At 41.0% G+C, this 24196-nt stretch overlaps 1 protein-coding gene across 1 annotated transcript; it reads left to right on the forward strand.

The window, feature by feature from the left end:
• The first annotated feature begins 656 nt into the window (after positions 1-656).
• On the forward strand, positions 657-23955 carry GCK (glucokinase). Its single transcript, XM_075858663.1, has 10 exons — positions 657-936; positions 10974-11136; positions 14162-14316; positions 14615-14734; positions 14820-14915; positions 16954-17053; positions 18495-18678; positions 19267-19422; positions 20767-21000; positions 21307-23955. The coding sequence occupies exons 1-10, from the start codon at positions 913-915 to the stop codon at positions 21449-21451; spliced, it is 1377 nt and encodes a 458-aa protein (XP_075714778.1). The 5' UTR covers positions 657-912; the 3' UTR covers positions 21452-23955.
• The last annotated feature ends 241 nt before the right edge of the window (positions 23956-24196 follow it).

Here is a 24196-nt window from a genome sequence, read left to right on the forward strand (position 1 = left end):
TAGAAGTTGTACAATATATCTATTCATTATCGGAGCATTCTTCAGATCAGAGATAAATGTTTAATCTGTTCTCATCTGAAGCCATTATTAAAACTAGCATCCTACTGGGGTATCGGACAGCAAAATGTACCTCTACTGGGGGTCCATGGACTAGCGACTTCCCAAGTACTATGGTAGCTTTATGTAGAAATACCTAGCACCGCTATAGTAAGACAGTAAAATGTCATGGTCAATCTTGTGCCTACGAATAAGTTCACACATGAATGCATTAGGGAGGGACCAGTTACATAAATGTATATGTGTATGGGCCAGACTTTGTTCTCAGAAAGAAGGACACATCTTCTATTAACTGAGAGTGTTACCGATTAACCCCTGCACTGCCACCCACTGCAGCTTTCAATAAAGGACACAAATGAAGAATGCAAGCATCTCCCCTAAGTACTGGTCTTCTATATTCATTGTGCAGTTGTAGACCTTCCTCGGCCTATCCTCTTGCTGGTCACCAGGTTATCTGCTTGTCCTTTTTTTACTCTATAGTTCTATAGTGCTAACCCCATCCCTTTCCACCCCCCTCTCTTGCCTCGTTAAGTTACATCATACATAGAACCCTTATCAAGTTGAACTCAATAACTCTTAGCATAGCAAATAGTAGTAGTAGACAAGCAGTACATAGTAGAAAGAGTCAAGGTAGAGACTGGTCAGCACAGACTATGGATATTAAATGGATACGTCTTGGAGGATATATACTGCAGAAGCCAAAGGAGATGTAGGACCAAAATATGCACAAGATTTTATATATCACCGGACATATTCACGAATAGAGACGCCCAAGAATTTCTAAAGTGTGACAGGCTCACACCAATCTGTATCCTGCTGTGCCTCTACATGTCGTGAGATCTTCTGCCTGAAAGCATGGATCAGTCTGCACATCCAGACGTAAGTCTATAGGGGAGATAACAGTTGACAAGCTCCGTCTTCTAAATAGACCGTGGATTGGGTGGTCATATCACTCTACATTCACTAATTTGGCCAGGGGTGAAACAATATTGATCAAAAGCTTTATCCAATTTCATCTGCTGGAGTTAACTGTGGGCCCAGATGGTAAATTTGTCATTATACACCGTCTACTTTATCACACACCATTTCTCCTTATAGGGGTTTATATTCCGCCTCCCTTTTCCCTTGCCACTATTAACATTTTTTTATCATTTATATCTAGTCACCCATCTGTCCCTAGTATTTGGCTGGGAGACTTTAAAGAGGCTCTGTCACCACATTATAAGTGGCCTATCTTGTACATGATGTGATCGGCGCTGTAATGTACATTACAGCAGTGTTTTTTATTTAGAAAAACAATCATTTTTGACGGAGTTATGACCTATTTTTAGCTTTATGCTAATGAGTTTCTTAATGAACAACTGGGTGTGTTTTACTTTTTGGCCAAGTGTCAGAATTCTGACACTTCGCTAATACAATCCCGTCACTACAGCATAGCAAGCGTAATCTTGTTTGAAATGACAGTTTACAGCGTAATCTCGTGAGATTACGCTTGCTGTGCTGTAGTGTCGGGATTGTATTAGCGAAGTGTCAGGATTGTGAATAGACATCACGTCCTGGCTGGAGGTAATGTATATTCATTGTCAGGACACTGCAGTAACGTTATAGTGTGTTTATGTGGCTGCACATAGCAATATAGATATATCGCTATGTGCTGTGTAAATTAATGGGGAGAAGTGTATGACGCTGATTGGTCACTGATTGGTCAGCGTCATACACTCCTCTCTACAACGCTCACTTTGGCAAAAAGTAAAACACGCCCAGTTGTCCATTAAAAAACTAATTAGCATAAAGCTAATATAGGTCATAGCTCCGTCAAAAATGATCGTTTTTCTAAATTAAAAAACACTGCTGTAATCTACATTACAGCGCCGATCACATCATGTGCAAGATAGGGCATTTATAATGTGGTGACAGAGTCTCTTTAACTCTACCTGGGATAGACATTTGGATAAGTTCCTCCGCTCGGGCCAACATTCTGTTCCGCCCGCTCCATCCTCCCTCCATTCACTCCTCTTAGAATTTAATAGTATGGATGCCTGGAGAACTAGAAACCCTCACACCCAACAATATTCTTGCTTCACACCAGAATTTGAGGCCCTATCCCATATTGACCTAATGCTGGTACACACATCCCTCCTTACTGCTGTGGACTCAGCGGAGTACCTCTCTAGGTCTATTTCGGATCACTCCGTACACATATTAAACTCCCAAAAATACCCCCTAAAACCCGCTGGCGATTGAGCCCATTCTGTCTGAAAATACTTCCCCCATCTGATTATTTCCAAACTAAATGGCATCAGTTTTTTTCAGGACAATGATGGCAGTGCTTCTCCCCTGGTTGTGTGAGACTCCTTCAAGGCTCGTCGGTTACTTTCTGTTGCGATTAATGATTTGAAGAGGGGTCTGGCGCACAGCGAACTTCAATTAGCTAATGACACTTTGGTAGCTGAGCTTCAGTTTATCAATGACCCAACTGGGGATCATAAGTCAGAATGGCTCTGCAAGGTTCGTTTGTACCATACCTCTGTAAATAGTAAGGCTCAGAAAAAAGCCTTCTTTTTCAAACAATCGTATTATGAGCACGGTAAAAATTGTGGTAGGCTTCTGGCCTGTATAGCCAAAGAAGAAAGGGAACCCCCTGTGATATCACTGTTCGAGGTCTCAGATAACACCCAGACATCGGACCCTCAAGAAATCCTATCTGCCTTTCAATCCTATTATGAAACTTTATACTCCTCACACATTTCTGCCTCCTCTACTGAAATCGCTGAATATCTGGAACAGATAACCTTTCCCACACTGTCGTCTACCCACAGAGATTATTTAGATGGCCCCATTACTGTTCAGGCGATTCTGGATTCCATGGCTTCCTATCAGACGTCTAAAGCGCCCGGTACTGACGACTTGCCTATTGAATTCTATAGGGAACATGCTGATTCTTTAGCTGCCCATCTACTTGATGTTTATCAGGTGGTTTTGGAGTCTGGAGAACTGCCTCGTTCAATGAGGGAGGCGACGATTATTGTACTGCCTAAACCAGGTAAAAATCCATTATTCTGTGATTCCTACCGCTCAATTTCACTCCTCCAGACTGACATAAAGATTTTGGCAAAACTCTTAGCTAAAAGATCGAATACGGTTATATTGTCCTTGATGCACCCAGACCAGACAGGTTTTATGCCTGGCAAAGCCACTGCCATTAATCTCCGCAGATTATTCACGATTTTGCAGTCCACTCATGAAAATGTTGGTGCTCAAGTTGTAGTCTCCCTAGATGCCACTAAGGCATTTGACGCAATAGAATGGGATTTTCTTTTTCTGACCCTTGCAAAATTTGGCTTCAGACCCGAGTTTATCAAATGGGTTAAATTATTATATGCTGCCCGAACCTCACGAGTGGCGGTAAATTGTTAAATTTCAGAACCTTTCCCTTTATATCGAGGTGCCAGACAGGGTTGCCCTCTCTCTCCTCTATTATATGCTCTGGCAGTGGCACCTCTCACTGAAATACTTAGACAAGAACCCCGTATTATTGGTTTTAACCTCCCTCCCATACGGGAAAAGGTTAGCATGTATGCCGACGACACTCGTTATATCTCGCTGACCCTGGGTTGTCTTTACATGTTTTACTTTCTATTATGACACATTTTGGTTCAATGTCCAGATTATCTATAAATTGGTCTAAGTCCCATATTCTACCGTTAGATATATCGGCCCCTATAACAGCGATGACTTCTACCGCACTCCTGTGGTTAACCTATATCACATATCTTGGTATACGAATTTCAAGGTCAGTGTTTGAATTTGAAGCGTTAAATATCTCTCCTTTAATTATTTTTTTACACACCAAAATTGCCAGATGGAACAAACTGCTCTTATCTACGGCTGCTAGAGTGAGTTTGTTTAAAATAATGGCAGGTCCCGGGTAGCTAGCTGTCGTCTACATGCCCCATGGGATGAGGGTGGTGTATCTCTCGCAAGTGATAAGTGGTACTATATAGCTAGTCAGTTGTCCAATCTAGCCCGTTGGGGTATGGTTGAATGTGAATGTGTCCAGACCCTGCTTATTTCTCCATTCAGTACACATTACTTCCACTCCTTGCATTTTCTGTTCTGTGGCCGACTACATATAGGTGGAAACTTGCGTGATCAACCGATCCTGAACCAGGCCTTACTGATGTGGGATGTGTCTCAATGCACGTTCTACTCTGCTGGCTTCACTAGGCACACACCCTTATGGCACTGTAAAGCTCTCTCAGAACTATTACAGCTCTCCTTTGACGTCCCCTGGCACAGGAATGGTATTTGATATCTTTCACATACACTACTCTGGTATTAAGACATTACCAGAGCTGCAGGAGGAATTTGCACTCCCCTCCTCCCAACTGTTCTCATATTTAAGACTCAAGCATGCTCTTGACAGTCAATTGGGCGTAGATGAGAACTTTCCAAAGCTTTCCACTTCCCAATTTTATACTTTCGCCCCCTGTTAAACACCTGATTTCCAGACTTTACAGCTTTACTATCCAGTAAGTCCAGAGAATTTCTGCTTGTTCCACCGAAAGAGAAATGGGAAGGTGATGTGGGTCTACTGACTGATGTTCCCTAAAGTTGTATCTTCCAATTACAATGAGCGACTCAAACAATTTTATATAATACATAGGGCATATTATACCACCTGCAGAGTGCATAAATTCCGTCCCAAACAGCCAGGCGAATGCTCTAAATGTTGGCTCCTTTTATCATTTGGTGTGATTCTGCCCTAAGGTAGCCGGGTTCTAGGACCAGGTTGTTACATTTTTAAATGACGAGATGTGAACTCCTGTCCCACAGTTTTGTCTATTCACTCCTGATCCTGCAGAATGTGACTCACGACATATCCACACTTCACACTTTTGTTGTGGAAACATTACACTATGCCAAAAAGCTCTTAGCCAAAACCTTGCTGTCCAGTCATGCCCCCACTTTTGCAGAATGGATATCCATTGTAAGCAGTATTTGCCTCACAAAAAGTGGTTGTATCAACATAGAAACTGCCCGCTCAAGTTCACAAAAATTTTGGACAGATGGCTACAGTCCTCTACCATAGTCCCTTCTTCCCAATATAGACGCTTTGAATCACCCCCGAGCCCTTAACCTGTTGTTTACTACAGTAGTGGCTCCTATTTAGCCCTTATGCCGTTCACCTTTCTCTCATTCCATGTTTGAATGTTTACATATACGAATACACGATATACATTTTCACCTATAATGACCCAGACCTTTTACTGAATGTTACCTGTCAGTCTCTTTCTTCACTTGTACTTGTGGAACCTGATTGACGTTTTCTTTTTGTTAACTAGTGAATTCTTTACATTTTGCCATTTGCTTTAGGCCGAGATCGGCTCTACATACAATTTTATCAATATTTAAGGAATGTATAATTACTGTATGCTCTTTATTTTCAATGAGCCTCATTGTTTATACCTGTAACTACACAGCTGCAATACTGCATTGAATTACTGAACTCTTTTATACTATTGGTTGACATATTGTCGACATTTCATGATGCAATGTATGTTCCTCTGATGTCTTACAATAAACTTTTATTTGTGAATTTTAAAAAAAAAGTCTATAGGGAAGAATGGGTGAGAGTGCTGGCAAATTGGTGAGGAAGGGTCACTTAAAGAGTCTCTGTCACCACATTATAAGTGGCCTATATTGTACATGATGTGATCGGCGCTGTAATGTAGATTACAGGAGTGTTTTTTATTTAGAAAAACTATCATTTTTTATGGAGTTATTACCTATATTAGCTTTATGCTAATGAGTTTCTTAATGGACAACTGGGCGTGTTTACTTTTTGGCCAAGTTGGCGTTGTGGAGAGAAGTGTATGACGCTGACCAATCAGTGACCAATCAGCGTCATACACTTCTCCCCATTCATTTACACTGCAGATAGCGATGCAGCTACATACACAAACACTAACATTACTGCAGTGTCCTGACAGTGAATATACTTTACCTCCAGCCAGGACGTGATGTTTATTCAGAATTCTGACACTTCAGTAGCGTCTCTGTGATATTTACGGCAAGGCAAACGTAATCTCGCGAGATTACGATGTAACCTGCCATTTCAAACGAGATTACGCTTGCCTTGCTGTAAATATCACAGAGACGCTACAGAAGTGACAGAATGCTGAATACACATCACGTCCTGGCTGGAGGTAATGTATATTCACTGTCAGGACACTGCAGTAACGTTAGTGTTTGTGTATGTGGCTGCACATAGTGATATAGCTATATCGCTATCTGCAGTGTAAATGAATGGAGAGAAGTGCATGACGCTGATTGGTCACTGATTGGTCAGCGTCATACACTTCTCTCCACAACGCCCACTTGGCCAAAAAGTAAAACACGCCCAGTTGTCCATTGAGAAACTCATTAGCATAAAGCTAATCTAGGTCATAACTCCGTCAAAAATGATCGTTTTTCTAAATCAAAAACACTGCTGTAATCTACAGTACAGCGCCGATCACATCATGTGCAATATAGGCCACTTATTATGTGGTGACAGAGCCTCTTTAAGCAATGCCTGTGATCATTTTACTTTAACATGAGTGACTAATTTAACAGTAAAGAATTAGAATTTCTGATGATCATTGATCAGTATGATGTCTGATTGTTGGTCATATAGTAATCTACCCATGGCCACCTTTAGCGAGAGATTGGTCATATACATTTATCAGTATTGCAGGTAAATTTTATGAGAAGTATAACGGTGCACCCTTTCTCCTAATCATATCAACCACCACAACCAAAAACAATAATGAAATGAACTTTCACTATTTAGTGCAGATTTATTATTGTCTTTGCGGCTCGGTTCTGGCATTTTGTGCACCTTTTTTCTTGTCGCTCATATTGTTGGCCAAATGTATTCATGCGTGCGCCAGAAAGAATCTTGATTTGCAACATGCTCGTCACGTCGGGTTGCATACATAGAATACGGCCGTTGATTTGTTGAGTTGTGAATTGCGCCAGATTTATGTATCAAACAGCATTTAAGTCATTGAAAAAATGCGAACATCTTCAGCAAAGCATCTAGCTTTAGGCTATTTATCTTTAATTCACTATTAATAAATCTGCCCCATTGTGTTACAATGGCAGCAACACATCAACTGTACATTGGCAACTATTAGATGGTAGACGGAAGTCTGATACATTTTCCTATGGATAGAAACGACTGGCATTTTGCGGAATTAATCACGTACACACAGATTATAGGGATGAGCATTTATAAAGGTCATGAGAAACAGTAAACATTGAATGGCTCAAGGATCAGTTTACGTAAGAAGTGGACTGATCGGTTGGGCAGTAGGACTGTGTTCAAGGGCCGGACAATTTTACCCTACATAGACAATTATGGGGCTCAGCAGGAACCCCTGGGTGACGTTGTGAATAAAATGGATTACTTTCTGCTCCACTGATGAGGAGATTCTTATATGAAGTGATGTCACCATCACTAATCCCAGCTGGGGGTCCTTGGCTATCGTAGGCTCACTGTATTTACATACATTTGCCCTGATCCAAACACAAAATACAACTAGGTGCAACAATACACAATTAAGCCAAAATCAATAAGGTATTTATGAGGCATGTTGAAAAATCATGATCAGAAGATGACCACAGTCACCCTGTGTGGAGCCAGAGGCAAACTGGACTCTGGACCAAGTGGGCAGAAGAACCGAATCCTGCAACATTTGACCAGATATAGAAGAAGTATATTATTATTACAGTTATCAGATTGCCTAGTATACAGATCTATGCCAGCTTACCCCATCCTATTGCTAACATGTTACTTTATATTACCACCACATATTATCATATACCCAGAAGCAGTGGATATGAATCATCTTGACTTACTTTTACAGTATTACAGCAAACAAAAATCCTGAAAATGTTGAGGAACTCAACAAAGTATAATAGAAAGTTGCAGAACTTTTCATTAGACAATTATTTAAAAAAAACTACAATCCTTTAGGATCTTCACATATTATGGCATCTCAGTCACTATACAAATTTATATTGGATTCAGGAGTCCCCAAACTCAAGTTGGCCATACACATTATGTAAAACTCTTTGAGATCAATCTAATGTGTATGGGGGTCTCCCTACTCTCCTACGTCAGCAGAGTTGTCTGACAGCAGCTTATTGTCCTCTTCTAATTGAAATAAACAAGAACGCTCAAGAGTGTATTTTTATGGTGGTGTTCGGCCTATCTAAGGCTGGGATATCATGTCACGGTTTAAATGCGTTTTTACTGCGAGTTGCAGCAAAACTGCACCATTTTGAAAGCGGTTTTACAAAAGAAATACATTGAAACTGCGACGTGAGATCCCAGACTTATGTGTTTGGCCACCTTAATTTTTTTAGACACCTGAATACTATTTGACCTAATTTCTGAAAGAAGGAGACACACATTTTTGCATGCTTTATTTTGTTTTGGTAGATAAACTACTATATCCCTCAATGGTCCATCAACCAAAATAAAAAACGTATGCTAAAAACACAACAAAAACACACCATGTGAAGCCAGCTTTAAAGCAGTTTGATTGGCTAGTATGGGCAGCACTTCCACTTTTTCTGTACGGTAGATTTCTTAAATGAGGCCAACTATGATTTGGCCACTTTTTAATGTTTCATTTCCCCTGTGTTGGCGCTGCAGAAAAATTGAAGACTTAAGGTCCTATTACACGACCTGATGAGGGCCGTGTAAACGGGTGCCGATCACTGAGACATTCAGCGTTCGTTTTCTCCATTCACAAGAGGCTACGTATGGGGGTGAGCACTTGTTACTCAGATCGCTCGTCCCCATACATTTAAATCATGTCGGCAGCACACAGGGAGATGTGCTGTGCTGCCAACAACGATAATATTTTATGCTGCTCGGCTGATCGTTGCCCTGATTACACAGTTTTGTGAACGTTCATTTGCCCAATAATTGGCCAGTGTAAGGGCCCTTTCTGCCAGGTTTCCCCACAAATTTCAGCTGATCACTGCAAGTCCCAGCAGGGGACCCTTTGTGATCAGCTGATTGCCGAGGGACCCTTCCAATAAGTAGGGATTGTCCAAAGCATAAAACTCTTTTAAGTGGGCCCAAAAGTAATTTTTGGTCTGTTCGCACAGTGCGGTCAAATTGAGGTTTATAGTTGCGATTACAGTATATAGATTACTTTTCAACCCAAATACATTTGATGTTTATGTCTTGGTTACTCAGTATAATACACGTTTCATATTTTTAAAGATTTCATACAAATATTCTACACCTATACCATAGGGTATGTCAGAAAACTAGGACTTCTTGCATACTTTGCTTTATAGTTAGACTCATGTAATGTGAACAATGTCATTATCCATATGTTTTGTAACTGACCATGAAAGTTCCCGTAGTTACTGTTGTGCAAATGTAAACCATTCAGTGGCCTTCTTTTTGGGATGGCAGGACTATATAAGTAATATATGAACACACAGGGGCAGATTTACTAAGACTGGCATTTCAGATGCTCTTCATTACGACCCATACTACTACCATACTGTAGTTATCCCTGTCGTAGCTAGATTTGTCTTCATGCGGGGAAAAGATTCTGGTTGCTGCTCTAGCCCTGTATCTAAATACCCCTCTGGCACCAAGCCCCCGAGATTCATGCCCCCCCAGGCTATCCCTCGTAGCTATGCCCTGTCTCAAGGTCACAAGTAATAGTTCATGTTCACTTCACTAGAACAAAGTCAGAGATGTCCAGGGGCTTGTTTAGATTTGATTGTTTCCAAGGAACTTTTGAGTCAATGGACCATTATGCCCATATTCTTATACAAATATGGTGGTTTTAATGTTAAAATCTGTATCAGAGGTATGCTCTGTCTTGGAATATGGGACTCCCTGTGTCCTTTTTATTAGATCCATGACAAATCTAGACTGTATAAAGGAATTTCTCCTCTTTTTGTTGCATTAATAACTGCACTCAGGGACTGGGGCTGCAAAGGTAACAGTCGCACATGGTCCTGATGCCTTAAGGGGCCCAAATCGGGCCTCTTCCACATAAGAAGCCATGAGTATTATAAATGGCACATATCGTAGGCATACCTCTCCACTGTTCCAGTTTTTCAGAGATTGTCAAACTAACGGTTAGAGCTTATGAAAGTATACCCCACAGCAGACTTTTCTGGGAGGGTTTATGGGCGTTCCTGGGCTGATCAGAGATAGGGCTTAAAATGTTCTGTAAATGGGGATTTAATAATTGGCAAGTATGGTGTAGGTAATAGGCCCTACCTAACGCCAAGTGGCAAGAACAAAAAATAAGAGGAAAAAAACTTCTGCTTACCTAAACGTTGCTGCCCTAAGCACAGGTTCCCCATTAGCTCTTCTAATTAGTTGCTTATATTTGTCAAAATGTAGACTTTATTATGAACGGTAATTTTTTCAGAAGGAGGACCTGTCACAAGGTCATATAAGTCTAACTAGTTAACTGACCTGAATAGCTCTGTCTCCCTGATTCCAGCGCTGTTTTTATTTTTTTTTCCTGTTCCCCGCCATTCCAGAGATATGGCCCCCTGTTGTGTTGGCTTCCTCTATGCTAATTTGCTGTAGTTAGCCAACAGGGCATTAAATACCCTGAAGCTGCCTTGCGCTGATTGGTTAGCATCAGAAACAGGAAAGCTAGCTCCACCCTGTTGGCTAACTACAGCAAATTAACATACAGGGAGCCAACAGAACAGTGGGCCATATCTCTGGAACAGTGGGGGATCAAGGAAAAAAGAAAAACAGCACTCGAATCAGGGAGACAGCACTATTCATGCCAGTTAACCTGGTCCTCTTTAAACTTGTATATCTTTCTGGTTCAGTTTTCTCACTTTAACATTGTCCTATACCCCTGTAGGTGGAGCAGATGCTGTCTGAATTCATTCTTCATGAAGAAGACCTGCTGGTCCTTATGGGCAGAATGCAGGCAGAGATGGAAAGAGGTCTTCACCTGGAGACAAATGAAGAGGCCAGTGTAAAAATGTTACCCACCTACGTGCGCTCCACACCTGATGGATCTGGTAAGAGGCATAGGGCAGTGTGACACAGTATAGGCATACACAATCTAGGGAGTATGGAATAATGTAGATACCACCAACTTTCCACAATAAATGATTAAACTTTCATGGACTGGATGAGTAAAAACAGTCCATCCCTTGTGTTAAAATGGACGTATACATGTTTTGTATAGATGGCAGGTGGACCCTCAGAATCATTTACTAAGTTGGGCCCAAGGAACTCCAGTCCAAAGCTGGTTTAAATGGTCCAAAGATTTATCAACATGCTTAAATATTTACAATATACAAGGGTACAATAGCTATACTCATAGCATTTCATAATAAATTACCGTAATTGGCCAATTAATTGGTAAATTAATTCACGTGAGCAGCTCCGCCCAATCTGTGAACAGAGGGAGTGTCTCAGATTTGTAGTCTAAGAAGTGCTGCAGCCATTTGGGGACAGCACAGAGGGGACCCTAAAACAGCGGATCCACGGCAGAGGGGGGATACTGGAGGGCACCACGTAATAATACTCCATATACCCCATCACATTTATAATTTTGTCCTGGGACCGGAGGGTCGCTTTAAGGAGAGTTAGCGAATATTAACTTGACTTTTAGATTATCATAACAATAAAGGAAGGGTCAGAAAGTTTACCTAAAAATGGGGTCCTCCAATAATCTAACAGCCGTGTCCAGATACATCCGTCTGGCTAGTGGATTACATTTACTGAAATGTGGACCCATAAAAGCAATAAAGTTCTATAGAAATTAACTATGGAAACACAGTGAGGTTTTCCGTTTTCTACCTTTGAAACTACCGTAATGGCTATAATAAGGAAATGTTGTGGTTACATTGCTGAGCTATCAGTAAACAGACTATTTTAGGATATCCTGGAAACAGCAACCATGGAAGTTAATATTGGAATTCGGGTAAAGTCGTTTCCAAAAATAGCGAAATGCCATTATAGTCTAATTTATTCATTAAAGTAGCTACAATGCAGTTTCATAAACATCAGCTGACTCTATCTATGGCATAGTGGTGGCATTCACTTTAAAAGTTCAAGACTTAAGAAGTTGTCCCTTTGAAAAGGCCTGGAGAGCATGAATGTCGTGGAGGATTTTAATCTTTTATACATAAAAAGAAAGATATTATTATTTATCAGTGGTCAGTGGTGAGAACTCAATTAATTTAGGACCTAGCACCATCCTAAAAATGTAATTTCTGTCCAGAATACATTTAATGAGTGGAATTAAAAATTACAAGGTGCCTACACCGAGTATATCCAGTGGCAATCTCCTCGACTCTCAGCCATGTCACAACTTTTCATGGACTTTAGCTTTTACATATGATCTGATATGCTCATTATACAACAAATCTCCTACTGGGCACAGAGTTTGTCACAGTCTAAAAGCAAACATAGTCCTTGTTCAAACAGTAGTTCAGTGCAGCTCTTCTGCCGGTGTCCTTCACCTCCCGGCACAGCGGCATCAGAATTCCTGCTCTGTCTCTCATTTCTTAGCAAATCTTTTATTTACTTACTTTCAAAGTGCCCAGTTGTGTAGTGGGTGGGTGGACAGTAATGTCAGGTTACATAATGTCACAGGTTGACAGCAGTAGAAATATTAGGCTATGTTCACACGGGGTATTTTGCCGAGTTTTTTGACGCGGAAACCGCGTCGCAAAACTCGGCAAAAACGGCCCGAGAACGCCTCCCATTGATTTCAATGGGAGGCGTCGGCGTCTTTTTCCCGCGAGCAGTAAAACTGCCTCGCGGGAAAAAGAAGCGACATGCCCTATCTTCGGGCGCTTCCGCCTCTGACCTCCCATTGACTTCAATGGGAGGCAGGAGAAAACGTATTTCTCGCTGTTTTATGCCCGCGGCGCTCAATGGCCGCGGGCGAAAAACGGCGCGATAATCGCCGCGAAAATCGGCGTGCAGGGAGAGGAATATCTGCCTCAAAGTTCCAAACGGAATTTTGAGGCAGATATTCCTCCCCCAAAATACTCAGTGTGAACATAGCCTTAAAGGGTAGTTCACAAACAATGAAATACAAAATATATAATAAAGAGAAGATGTGGCTAGTTTTTTTTACCTAGCCATAGTCATACTCATAGCCAGCCTTAGCGGTGTGCAACCTGTGAAGTTGCACAGAGCTCATCATCCATCTCTGCTGTAGTGGGCATCTCAGGGGCATTTGTAGCCAGCAAAACTCTGATTATTACTTGTATAGCACTGATATTAAATTACACATGGAGCAGTTATTTGGTGCCTGTATGTTGGTATTATTTGAGCCCTATATGGTGGCATTGTGTGGCACTTTGCTTAAGCAGTGTACAATATATTATTTCTGCAGTGCTTGCTGGTGGTGGCTGCACGGTATTGCCTTGTAATTTAGGCAACTGTATAGAGGTATTATTTGGCAAACATATGGTACTTATAATTAGGCAGTGTTTGGTGTGGTTATTTCTGTACTGTATGACAAAACACCATATGGGGAAGGGAGGCGCCAACAGAAGGATAGAGATTAGAGATTAGAGATTAGAGATTAGAGATAGAGATAGAGATAGAGATAGAGATAGACAGTGGATCACTATTAAGCTGGTGGTCTGAGAATAGGAAATCTCACTTGTCATAGGTACTGATGACTATGTATAACCAGCCCTTGTAATAGACTAGCTTGTACTCTGTAACCAGAGGTATAACCTGAAGCTCCTGGTCCCAATGAAAGATCTGTTACAATCTCCACCCCCCCCCCCCCCCCCCCCGTATACTGTAACATGTGCCATTTATATTACTGGTGTCTTCTTAATGGCAGACAGATCTTTTGGCCACCTCTGGCACTAGGGCCCCGATATGAATTCCCCTTCCCTCCCTATAGCTACGCCCTGCAAGTAACTGCTATCTCATTACATATATATATATATATATATATATATATATATATATATATATATATATATATTTATATATCCAAACACGTAATAGTGCATTTTGCAAGCCTCAACAAGATTCTGTTTCGTTCTTTCCATCTGACTCCTTTAGAGGTTGGTGATTTCTTGGCCTTGGATCTCGGTGGCACCAATTTCCGAGTAATGTTGGTTAAAGTAGGGGAGGATCTAGATGGACAATGGAAAGTTGATACCAAGCACAAGATGTATTCGATTCCTGAGGATGCCATGACAGGAACTGCATTGATGGTGAGAAGACAAATAATATAAATATATTATATGGAACCACACAATATTTTGGGTTATTTCTTAAAATTTAAGACTAGATTTTGGGTGAAGTTGGTGGAGTATAAAAAACAACAACGTATAAAATATATGGCCAAGACACCTGGAAATTGAGCAAAAATGTTATTATTATTTTTGTGTGAATTTATCCTTTAGATATAGGGTGGGGCTGTGACAACCTCATGTCCGTATTCAGAAAATATAGTTTGGTTGTCAGAATGAATAGATGAAATAGTAATTGAAGTATGTGTTATCTTTCCAGCTGTTTGATTACATTGCTGAATGTATCTCGGATTATTTGGGCCAGCAGAACATGAAACACAAGAAACTACCCCTGGGATTTACCTTCTCTTTCCCAGTTCGACATGAAGATATTGACAAGGTAAAATGTATTAGTGTACATCACTGCCATTAATATGTATTGTAGATTTTTAGTGTAATTAATTCTATCTATATTTTCACTATAGGGGATCCTTCTGAACTGGACCAAGGGATTCAAAGCTTCTGGAGCTGAGGGGAATAATGTTGTTGGACTGCTGAGGGATGCCATCAAGAGACGAGGGGTGAGCTATTGGTTATTGTAATAAACTGAGATGTCCTGTTCAAATTGGGAGTAAGAATTGTGTTTCGATAGTCCCACTGTAAAAATCGAAAAAAGAGTTGCACATACATGCCATGCAAGGCCAGGTTATAGGGAGGGAAAATGCAGCAATAACCATCAGCGGGGGGTCTGAGGGGTCCTCCAATTTTCATCTGGCAGCACCAGGAGTTTATTCTTGGCTTAGCCCCTCTCTGTCTCTGTTAGGGATAGAGTGTGACCCACACCATCACCCCCTTGACTCAATGTGCAAAAAAGAAAGTCTATTGTCTTTTCACCTGCAACCACCTGAAACTGGGTGAATATGTCCACTCTTCCAATGTATCAAATATACGTAGTCTGATGCACTCTATGAGTTTCGCTGAAGGTTCAGAAACCAGACAATCTTTCTCTCCGTGTCCACGGCAATAATGGTCAAAGGATTGCACCTTTTCTTTCACCAAAAGATCTGCAAGTGTTGTAGAATCACTGGAGAAGAAAACAAATCACATTCAAAACGGGAAAACAGATAGTTATTCGGGTATGTTCACATGCAGTGGTTTCACGTAATTCGGGCGTTTTACGCCTCGAATTCCGCCTGAAAAAACGGCTCCATTACGCCTACAAACATCTGCCCATTGCTTTCGATGGGTTTTATGGTGTTCTGTTCCCACGAGGTGTATTTTTACGCGTCGCTGTCAAAATACGGCGCGTAAAAAGACGCCCGCGATAAAGAAGTGTATGTGACTTCTTGGGACGTTTTTAGAGCCGTTTTTCATTGACTCCATTGAAAAACAACTCCAATAACGGCCGTAAAATACGCCGCGGAAAACGTGAGTTGCTACAAAAACGTCTGAAAATCAGGAGCTGTTTTCGTCTGAAAACAGCTCCGTATTTTCAGATGTTTTTGGTCACTGCGTGTGAACATACCCTTATACTCATAAAAGTAACAGAACAAAAAGTTACTAAGAACACTTAAAAATTCATCTGGCTCATTAGACATCACCCGTCCTACTCAAGTTTCACCTTCCGGCTTCTTTTATATATATTGTGACAACCTGGGGACCACTTAGCTCATGGGATCGCCATCTCCCAGGTGAGATGGTTGGCACACATAGAAAGTTCACTCCAACTCCTTGAGTAAAAGGTTTAAACTAGCCGCAGCTAGCTTTATTGTCTTCACAACAGAAATCAGTGGTACAACAATAAACATACAAAATAAACCCTAGGCCGTCCAGCCTCTAACACATTCAGTGTCCCTCACTATGTGACACTGAGCCTTGTGCCCAGCACCTCCAAACCTTCACAGTTTTACCTCACACGGTGGTGACTCTCACAGGCTAGCATGCCTGTCATCCCCAGACTGATAGCCCTGTGTGAACTGCACACACCTGGATTAAAGAGCCGTCTCAGGTAAAGCCTAACTAAGCTCATCAGACAGCCCAAGACATGGACTGTCTGTATGGAGTGGAAGCCCAAGACACGGACTGTCTGTATGGAGTGGAAGCCCGCCCTTCTCCTTCACACTCCAGCAAACCAGGCCCTATTCCAGGCTTTACACCCAAGCAACAGCAGAGAAAACCCTCTCTGCTGTACATGCTCCCTGGTTGCTTAAAACCTGAGTTTCTGCACCGTCCAGTAGCTGCACTGCTACAATATATATATAGTATACTCGGTGTACCTCCAAAAAAAGGGGCTATCGCTGAAAGAAGGAGAGGGGCTCCCACCAACCCAGGAAAATGAATTTGACTATTACATATTGATTTTACATGGACCATATGCACGCAGTTGTACGGCGGCACTTGAAGTCTCCACAGCTTTGTACTACTAAGCCATAAGCCCTCCGTGTGCCACCTTACAAAGAAAACCTCTTTAATACAGCAAGCAATGGAGTATACTAGGATTAATTCACATGAAATCTTTCTATGCCTTTTAGCTTTCTTTGATGTTATTTAGTATCATGCTGTCGTACTGTCCTTACAATCTTCTAAAGTTATGGTTATTTTTATCTCTGCCCTCTCCAGGATTTTGAGATGGATGTTGTTGCTATGGTGAATGACACTGTTGCTACAATGATCTCTTGTTACTATGAAGATCACCGTTGTGAAGTTGGTATGATAGTAGGTAAGTGTGCATTCAAAAGCCAACGTAGTAGTCAACTATTGGGAGTAAAAAAAGATGTAAGGTACAAACCAGTGCCATGCCCCTCTGTTTTTTAAATCATGAAGTAGTTGATTTTTGTCAAATTTCCATCCGGCAAAAATAACTGGTGAAGGTAACGGCTATAGCAGGCCAGAAATTTACATTTTTCCTAAAAAAAATAAACCAGCTATTTATTGATCAGTAAAAACAATTGTCTTTATAAAAAGTATAATTAATATTAATGATGCAAAACAATGACTACCAATTTGATCAACTACTGAAAATCAAAGACCAGGATGTTCGCCATTAAGATACATGCTGTCACGATCTGTGGGTATGTGGACCCAATGGGCCGTACCACCGTAGCCGGATAGCAGCTGGCCAAACAGTGTACCAAGTCAATGTCTATATAGTCCAAGCACAAGGGTACCTGTTGCAGTTTAGACAGTAGTAACAACTAGGCTCAGACGGGATCTTGGCAGCAGACTCTAGGTGTGGTGTAACACAGTAGGCATGACCGATGGCACAACACGACTCCAACTTTCTAGGGCACAGGAACAGCGGTAGCACGGGATAAAGGATACAGGTAGCAGGTACGGGAACACTGGGAACAGGATAACACTAAGGGACCATTTGCAAGACTAACAAGGGGAAATACAACAACGCTCAGGCAATGAGAAAAGGGCAGAGCCCTTTTTATAGTCCAGGGTGATCATGGGTAAATTGATGATTATTTTCATGTGCGCGAGCTGGCCCTTTAAGGCTGGGCACGAGCGTGCGCGCGCACCCTACGGGACACAGCAGAACGGAGCAGAAGTGAGCACTGGCGTCTCCTGGGTAGGAGATGCGGCGCAGCGCTCACAGATCTATGGCTGCGGCCGTCAGGGGGGTGAGTAATCCCGACGGTCCGTGGCCGTGGACGCTACACATGCCCCAATTACATGAAAATGATTGACAATACATGCACGGGGGCATAACTACTATAGAAACACTCAATGTCGCTTTTATGGGACCCCTGGAGAGAGAGGGCTTAATCCAGTTTGGTCTTTACCCCCATTTTAATGGTGCTGCAATGTTATCCATCAAAGTGGAAAATGTATTTGAGTCATGAAAATTGGATGGACCCCCTGACGTGAGTGGCGTCAAGCAGCACCTAATTTGTATCTCTGTTACGCTGCCCCTTGTTTACTATGTATGCCACTGTATATTTAAAACCATGTCCAGTAGATTTTCCTCATGACTCAGAGTTGACCCAGAGCACTTATATCATGGAAAAATAGTTTGCAACCACTGTAAGGCTACAGTTCGGTTCATGTGTGCTCCCGCTGCAGAAAAAATACTCTGCTATATACGTATATATTTTATGTGACACATTCATAAACTCCAAAATTTCTTCTATTTTCATTTCACCTTGACCTTCCAGGCACTGGATGTAATGCCTGTTACATGGAAGAGATGTGCAATGTAGAGCTGGTGGAAGGAGAAGAGGGTCGTATGTGTGTCAACACAGAATGGGGTGCATTTGGGGACACAGGTGAACTAGAAGACATCCGTCTGGAGTATGATCGAGTCGTGGACGAGGGCTCCCTTAATCCTGGTCAGCAACTGTAAGGACACACATTGTTCCATTCTGTAAAACTGATCTGTATGTCATTGTCACTCTGCTGGTCTACTGTAGTATGTTACACTAGCTGTGTAAGCACCCAACCCAGAGATTCAGAGCAGGATATCCAGAAAGTTCATACACTCTATTGTGTTGACTTGACCTATAGACACATCGCCTGTGGCATTCCAGATTCCAGTCCATATATTTTCAAAGTCAATGCCAGACCATGTGGCCTTCAGAAAAAGTGGAACCGACAGGAGATGTTCCGAGCACCCACGCCACTTTGTACTAGATATCTGCAGAAATCATAGCAGGTGGACCCCCACCAATCAGACATTGCTGGCATATCCTAGCGATATGCCATCAATATCTCTCCTGAGATAACTCCTTTGAGCATATAATCATTTTTATTGGATATATATAATTGTATTACTATTTTTACATTAGTTTATATTAAGAATGCTCATTATTGCTCATAATTAATCTCCTTATTTTAAGGTAAATTTGGATTTTTGCTAGAATGTTTTAGTTTCCTCAATGGTAAACTCTTATTTTGATGCCCAATGCTGTTTACTTCTTCCATGGAAAGCTATGAGAAGATGATTGGAGGAAAGTACATGGGGGAACTGGTCAGACTGGTCCTGATGAAGATGGTGAATGAGAATTTGATATTTGAAGGAGAAGCTTCTGAAAAACTGAAGACGAGAGGAAGTTTCGAAACACAGTTTGTGTCACAGATAGAAGGGTAATGAAGAAAAAGCTGACATTTCTACTAACAAAGCTTCTTTCTCAAGCATTCACCCCTTCCCGCAGCCATTTTTAGTTTGTTTTAGTTTTTTCCTCCCCGCATCCAAAAGCCATAACGTTTTTATTTTTCTGTAGACAAAACCGTATGAGGGCTTGTTTTTTGCGGGACGAGTTGTAGTTTTTAATGGCTCCATATATTGTACCAAATAATGTCCTGAAAACCCCCCAAAAAATTGTTATGCTTTACCACTTTTACAAAATAAAACCATAATTGAGAGCCATAAATGTTTTATTTCTCCGTTTGATGGAGCTGTGTGAGGGCTTATTTTTTGTAGAGTGAGCTGTGGTTTTTAATGTGAGGCATACAACTTTTTGATCACTTTTTATTCAATATTTAGGGGGGGGTCAAGTGAGCAAAAAATAGCAATCTGGCGTTCTTAGAGTAATCACTGTGCGAGATAAATAATGTTATATTGGAATAGTTCTGACTTTTACGAATGGGAGATACCAATTATGTTTATTTATTTTAATTTTTTTGCATTACTTTATGGGAAAAATAAGAAAAGTTTTTTTAATGTTTAATATTTCATTTTGTTGAATTTTTTTAAAGTCTCACTAGTTTGCTTGAACAAGTGATCGTTAGATCGCTTTTAAAGACACACTCAAATACTTGTGTATTGCAATATATTGCACTTTTACTGCTCTTCTATTAAGCCCTGCCTCTGGGAGGACCAAGAGGGCAGAACCGGGAGCCTTCATTAGGCCCCCAGGTTGTCATTGCAACTATTGGCACCGTTGCGTTGGAAGGGGGGGAAATGGGATGAGAAAGGGCCCCTCTCTAATGACTTAGATGTCGCAGTCTCTACTGACCGTAGCATCTAAGTGGTCGGCTGTAACATACAGCCAACACCAACTGGGTATGGAGCGGGCTTAGCCAATGAGCCTGATCCATACTCTCCCTTCCCAGCTATGACGTACAGTTAAGTCAAATGTCAGAGATAGGTTAAAGGGGTTGTCCGCTTTGGATTGTCCCTTATTGGTAAAAGGGTAAAAGGGTTAACCATTGATTATGCCAGTCATAGCGTGTCACGCTGCTGGGACCCTCAGACATCAGCTGCAACCAGCCGGCAAGTGTTACTTCCCTTGCAGCGCCACCGCAGGAGAAATTATGCATTGTATGGTGCCCATTGAACTCAATATCCTATCCATGTAATGTAAAGATAGACATCCAGAATTCCCCTCTATTAATTCAGAGTGCCCAAATAGTGTATTTGAACATGGGTTTTCTAAACCACACAGCTTCTTTAATGTTAATGCTACTCTTTCTGATTCTTATTTGCAGAGATTCTTCAGATTTTAAGCAAACCTGTAATATCCTGCGGACACTGGGTCTACAGTCTACATTGGGGGACTGTCATGCAGTGCGCATGGCATGTGATAGCGTGTCTACACGAGCAGCTGTCATGTGTAGTGCTGGCCTTGCTGCAGTCCTTAAACGCATGCATAAGAACCGGGGAGAAGACATCCTCGAGATCACAGTTGGTGTGGATGGATCTGTCTACAAACTCCACCCTTGGTAAGCTAAGTGGTTAATTGTTTATATTACGGTCAGAAATAATATGCCCAATTTACAATTTGCAAAAGAATGTTTCATTTTCCAATTGAACAGCCACTAATATACTGTACACTGGATAAATCTATTAGCTGAGTTTGTTCGATTTTTGAAAGTGGAAATCAACTTGTCCTTTGTAAATTAATATTGCAGAGTGCAAACCGTTTCAAGGCTTAGTGAGCGAGGTGCTTTTCTTAAATTGTGATTATTACTTTTGACATATTATGTGTAGAAACCTACATGTTGGACACCATTTCCTTTTTCTTCTAGCTTCAAGGATAAGTTCCACGACGCAGTCCGCAAGCTGACACCAAGATGTGACATCACCTTCATCCAATCAGAGGAAGGCAGCGGGCGAGGTGCGGCCCTGGTTTCAGCAGTAGCATACAAGATGGCTTCCCTTATTGGTCATTAGCTATTGATCCAACATACTCCCAGGAAATGTGTTTACCCTACCTCCTGATATCTACTGAGTTTCTTCAGACCTGATCACAAGTGCAAATAACCTGCATATTTCCATCATACCAAATTTGGAAAGTATATATGGAACCATCACGATATGTAGGAGGTGCCAAACATCTTCCGGAAGCCTTAGCTTGTATTCCATAGAACATTGATAGATTATATGGTCATTGTAGGAAGATATCCAACAGGACATTTGTGCATTGGCGGGTTCTTTCACTTGAGTACACGCCATATGTGACATTCCCAACCCAATAGGTTTTTGCTGCTTCTCTTTTATGTCTGTATTAAATAAGGCGGCGCTCTAAAAAGCTGAGGACACGGCAAGAGTTCTCAAGACAGTCACATTCTGATGAGGTTACATCTTCAAGATTTTGCTTATAGGTTAGAGACTTACACATTTTCAGTTCCCACGTGGAATTCTCAGGCAACATTTTACTAGAAGAGCGTAGACATTAGAAAAGAGACAGTACAAACTTTGACAGCCCGCCCAACCCAATACTCAGTATTCAGCCAGCAGTATGGAAAGAAGAATAATGCCTTGGTCTAGCTTTATAACCTATGTCAGTTCGTCCTAAGAGTATATATCTATATTATATGATAAAATTGAAGAATCCAGCTATAGTCTACGCATTCACTACAGTGATTCCTTTCTCCTGAAATCTGTATAATGTATATTGTAAATTGTATATGTTGCCAGTATCTTATATGAATACAAGAATATGGCTAAGAGAGTACATTAAATTGGACAATGCAAAGGAGATAGATATGAGACTGTGATAAGTGGACATTTCTGCGGGGAAAAAGTTGTAAAATTAGCTATTGAATGGGTCCAAGGCTTTTCCTTTTTTTTTAACCCATAATAGGAGAGAGGGCCAGCATACCCCTCCTATACTCTTCCTTGAGGATTACATCGCCCATGAGGAATCAAGATAAGGCCAACCTACACTGGGGCACCCTTTTTTTGGGCCTCAAAAATGTTCAACCGTAAGATCTGACTAGAGGTCAATACATAAACATTTAGATTCACTTCATATCAATATTCTCCAGTTTTATATCGGAATAATAATGGTCTTGGTTGAAGTTAAAAATTTGTAGAGATATTTGCTGGTATGCCCTAAAGAAAAAGAAATTAAAGTATTCAGTCACAATAGAGCTGAATATATTGTAAGTATATCACAAGCTACTAGCCATTGTACCTTGTAATGATCTAGGCCGGGTTCATTTATTACTTACAGACTCATTGCTTTACCTCTTTTGGATTATGCTACTTAATGCAATATATAAAACCAGACATATGAATACCTGTATTTGTGTGATATATGGTTCTGTGGCATGTATGCATCTATCTAAAACATGAATCTAAATTATGTCCTTAAAACCTGGAAGGTAAATTACTTTCATGATTTGAGGTCTTAAAGTGGTTGTCTCAATAAAACAAGCCTGTTGGATATCATTTGGGGGTCCCACCTTATTAGTCTAAGCGGATAGCCACTAACAAAGGGCGGATCTGGCTTTGTGTATTATATGGCTAGCTATTCATTGTAATGGCTGGCATGTAGTAGAAATGCAAGGACCAGTTTTTGCCAGGACTCAAGAGGATAAGCTATAGGCCAGGCCTGCCTCCTTTGGAAAAGGGGTAGGCTATATGATATACAATCCATATGATCGCTTTCCTGACCAGTGATACATATGTACTGTCCAATAACAGGGATTCGTTCGCTGGATTAGGATTGACAACCCATCTGTGAAAAATGTGATCAAAACTGGCATCTCCATGAGGTCTATCTGAACTGTATAGTTAAACAGAGACATCATGGGCAGACACATACCTCACATTGATGGCATTTCCTTAAAAAATAGATGTGTTTACAGGGTACATCACAGACAGGCCCTGTTTAGTTTCATACCAATGTGGCTTTTCTAATGACTAATAATTTTTTGTTATATAATGGACAGATCAGGGCCAGATTACACGGGGACATCAAGTCTAATTATGAGCACATAAACTGCCTTGCCTGACTTGGTAATTGAGTTTAACCCTACAAACACAGTGGAATCAAACCAATATAAAAATTATATATGTTCTAGAATGTCACCGTCATGTCATATGTTGTTCACCTTTTGAAAAGCTACACAAGATTATACTATTCTCATGCTGGCTTTAGTGTATAATTCTCCATTTGCTGTACATATGCCATGTAGAGTTGTAATTAACCTTTTTGTTATATAGAATTTTAGATATATTTGACGTTTTTAATGACAAAAAAAATCAGTTCATGTATGTCTCATCTATTATTCAATTTCAGGTTTTAATTTATTGGTGACACTTGTTAAGACCTGTATAATGATATCTGGCATTATGTTGAACTATGATGCCAAATAAAAGACACCAATAAGATGTCACTAACTTGTTGTGCAAGTGCAAAGAGTAATAAAACCATGTAGTCATATCCAGCCTGATGTTTTGGTGATTTCTATGGAAACTGTGTTATATTACATAGACCAGTCACAGCCAAAGTTTCCTTGAAGCTTGGGGTTCCTTGGATCCTGCTCAGGGATTCTGTAGAAGACAACAGGAGGAAGAACTGTCACTTGTCCAGTTACGAAGGACTATGTCATCCTGCCTGAAGATGCTTGGCAAAGTAGTCAACAAATATTCAACAAATATTCTGGGTCAGACTATTGAGCTGGGCAA

Source organism: Rhinoderma darwinii, chromosome 3 (genome assembly GCF_050947455.1).
Source record: "Rhinoderma darwinii isolate aRhiDar2 chromosome 3, aRhiDar2.hap1, whole genome shotgun sequence".
NCBI lineage: Eukaryota > Metazoa > Chordata > Amphibia > Anura > Rhinodermatidae > Rhinoderma > Rhinoderma darwinii.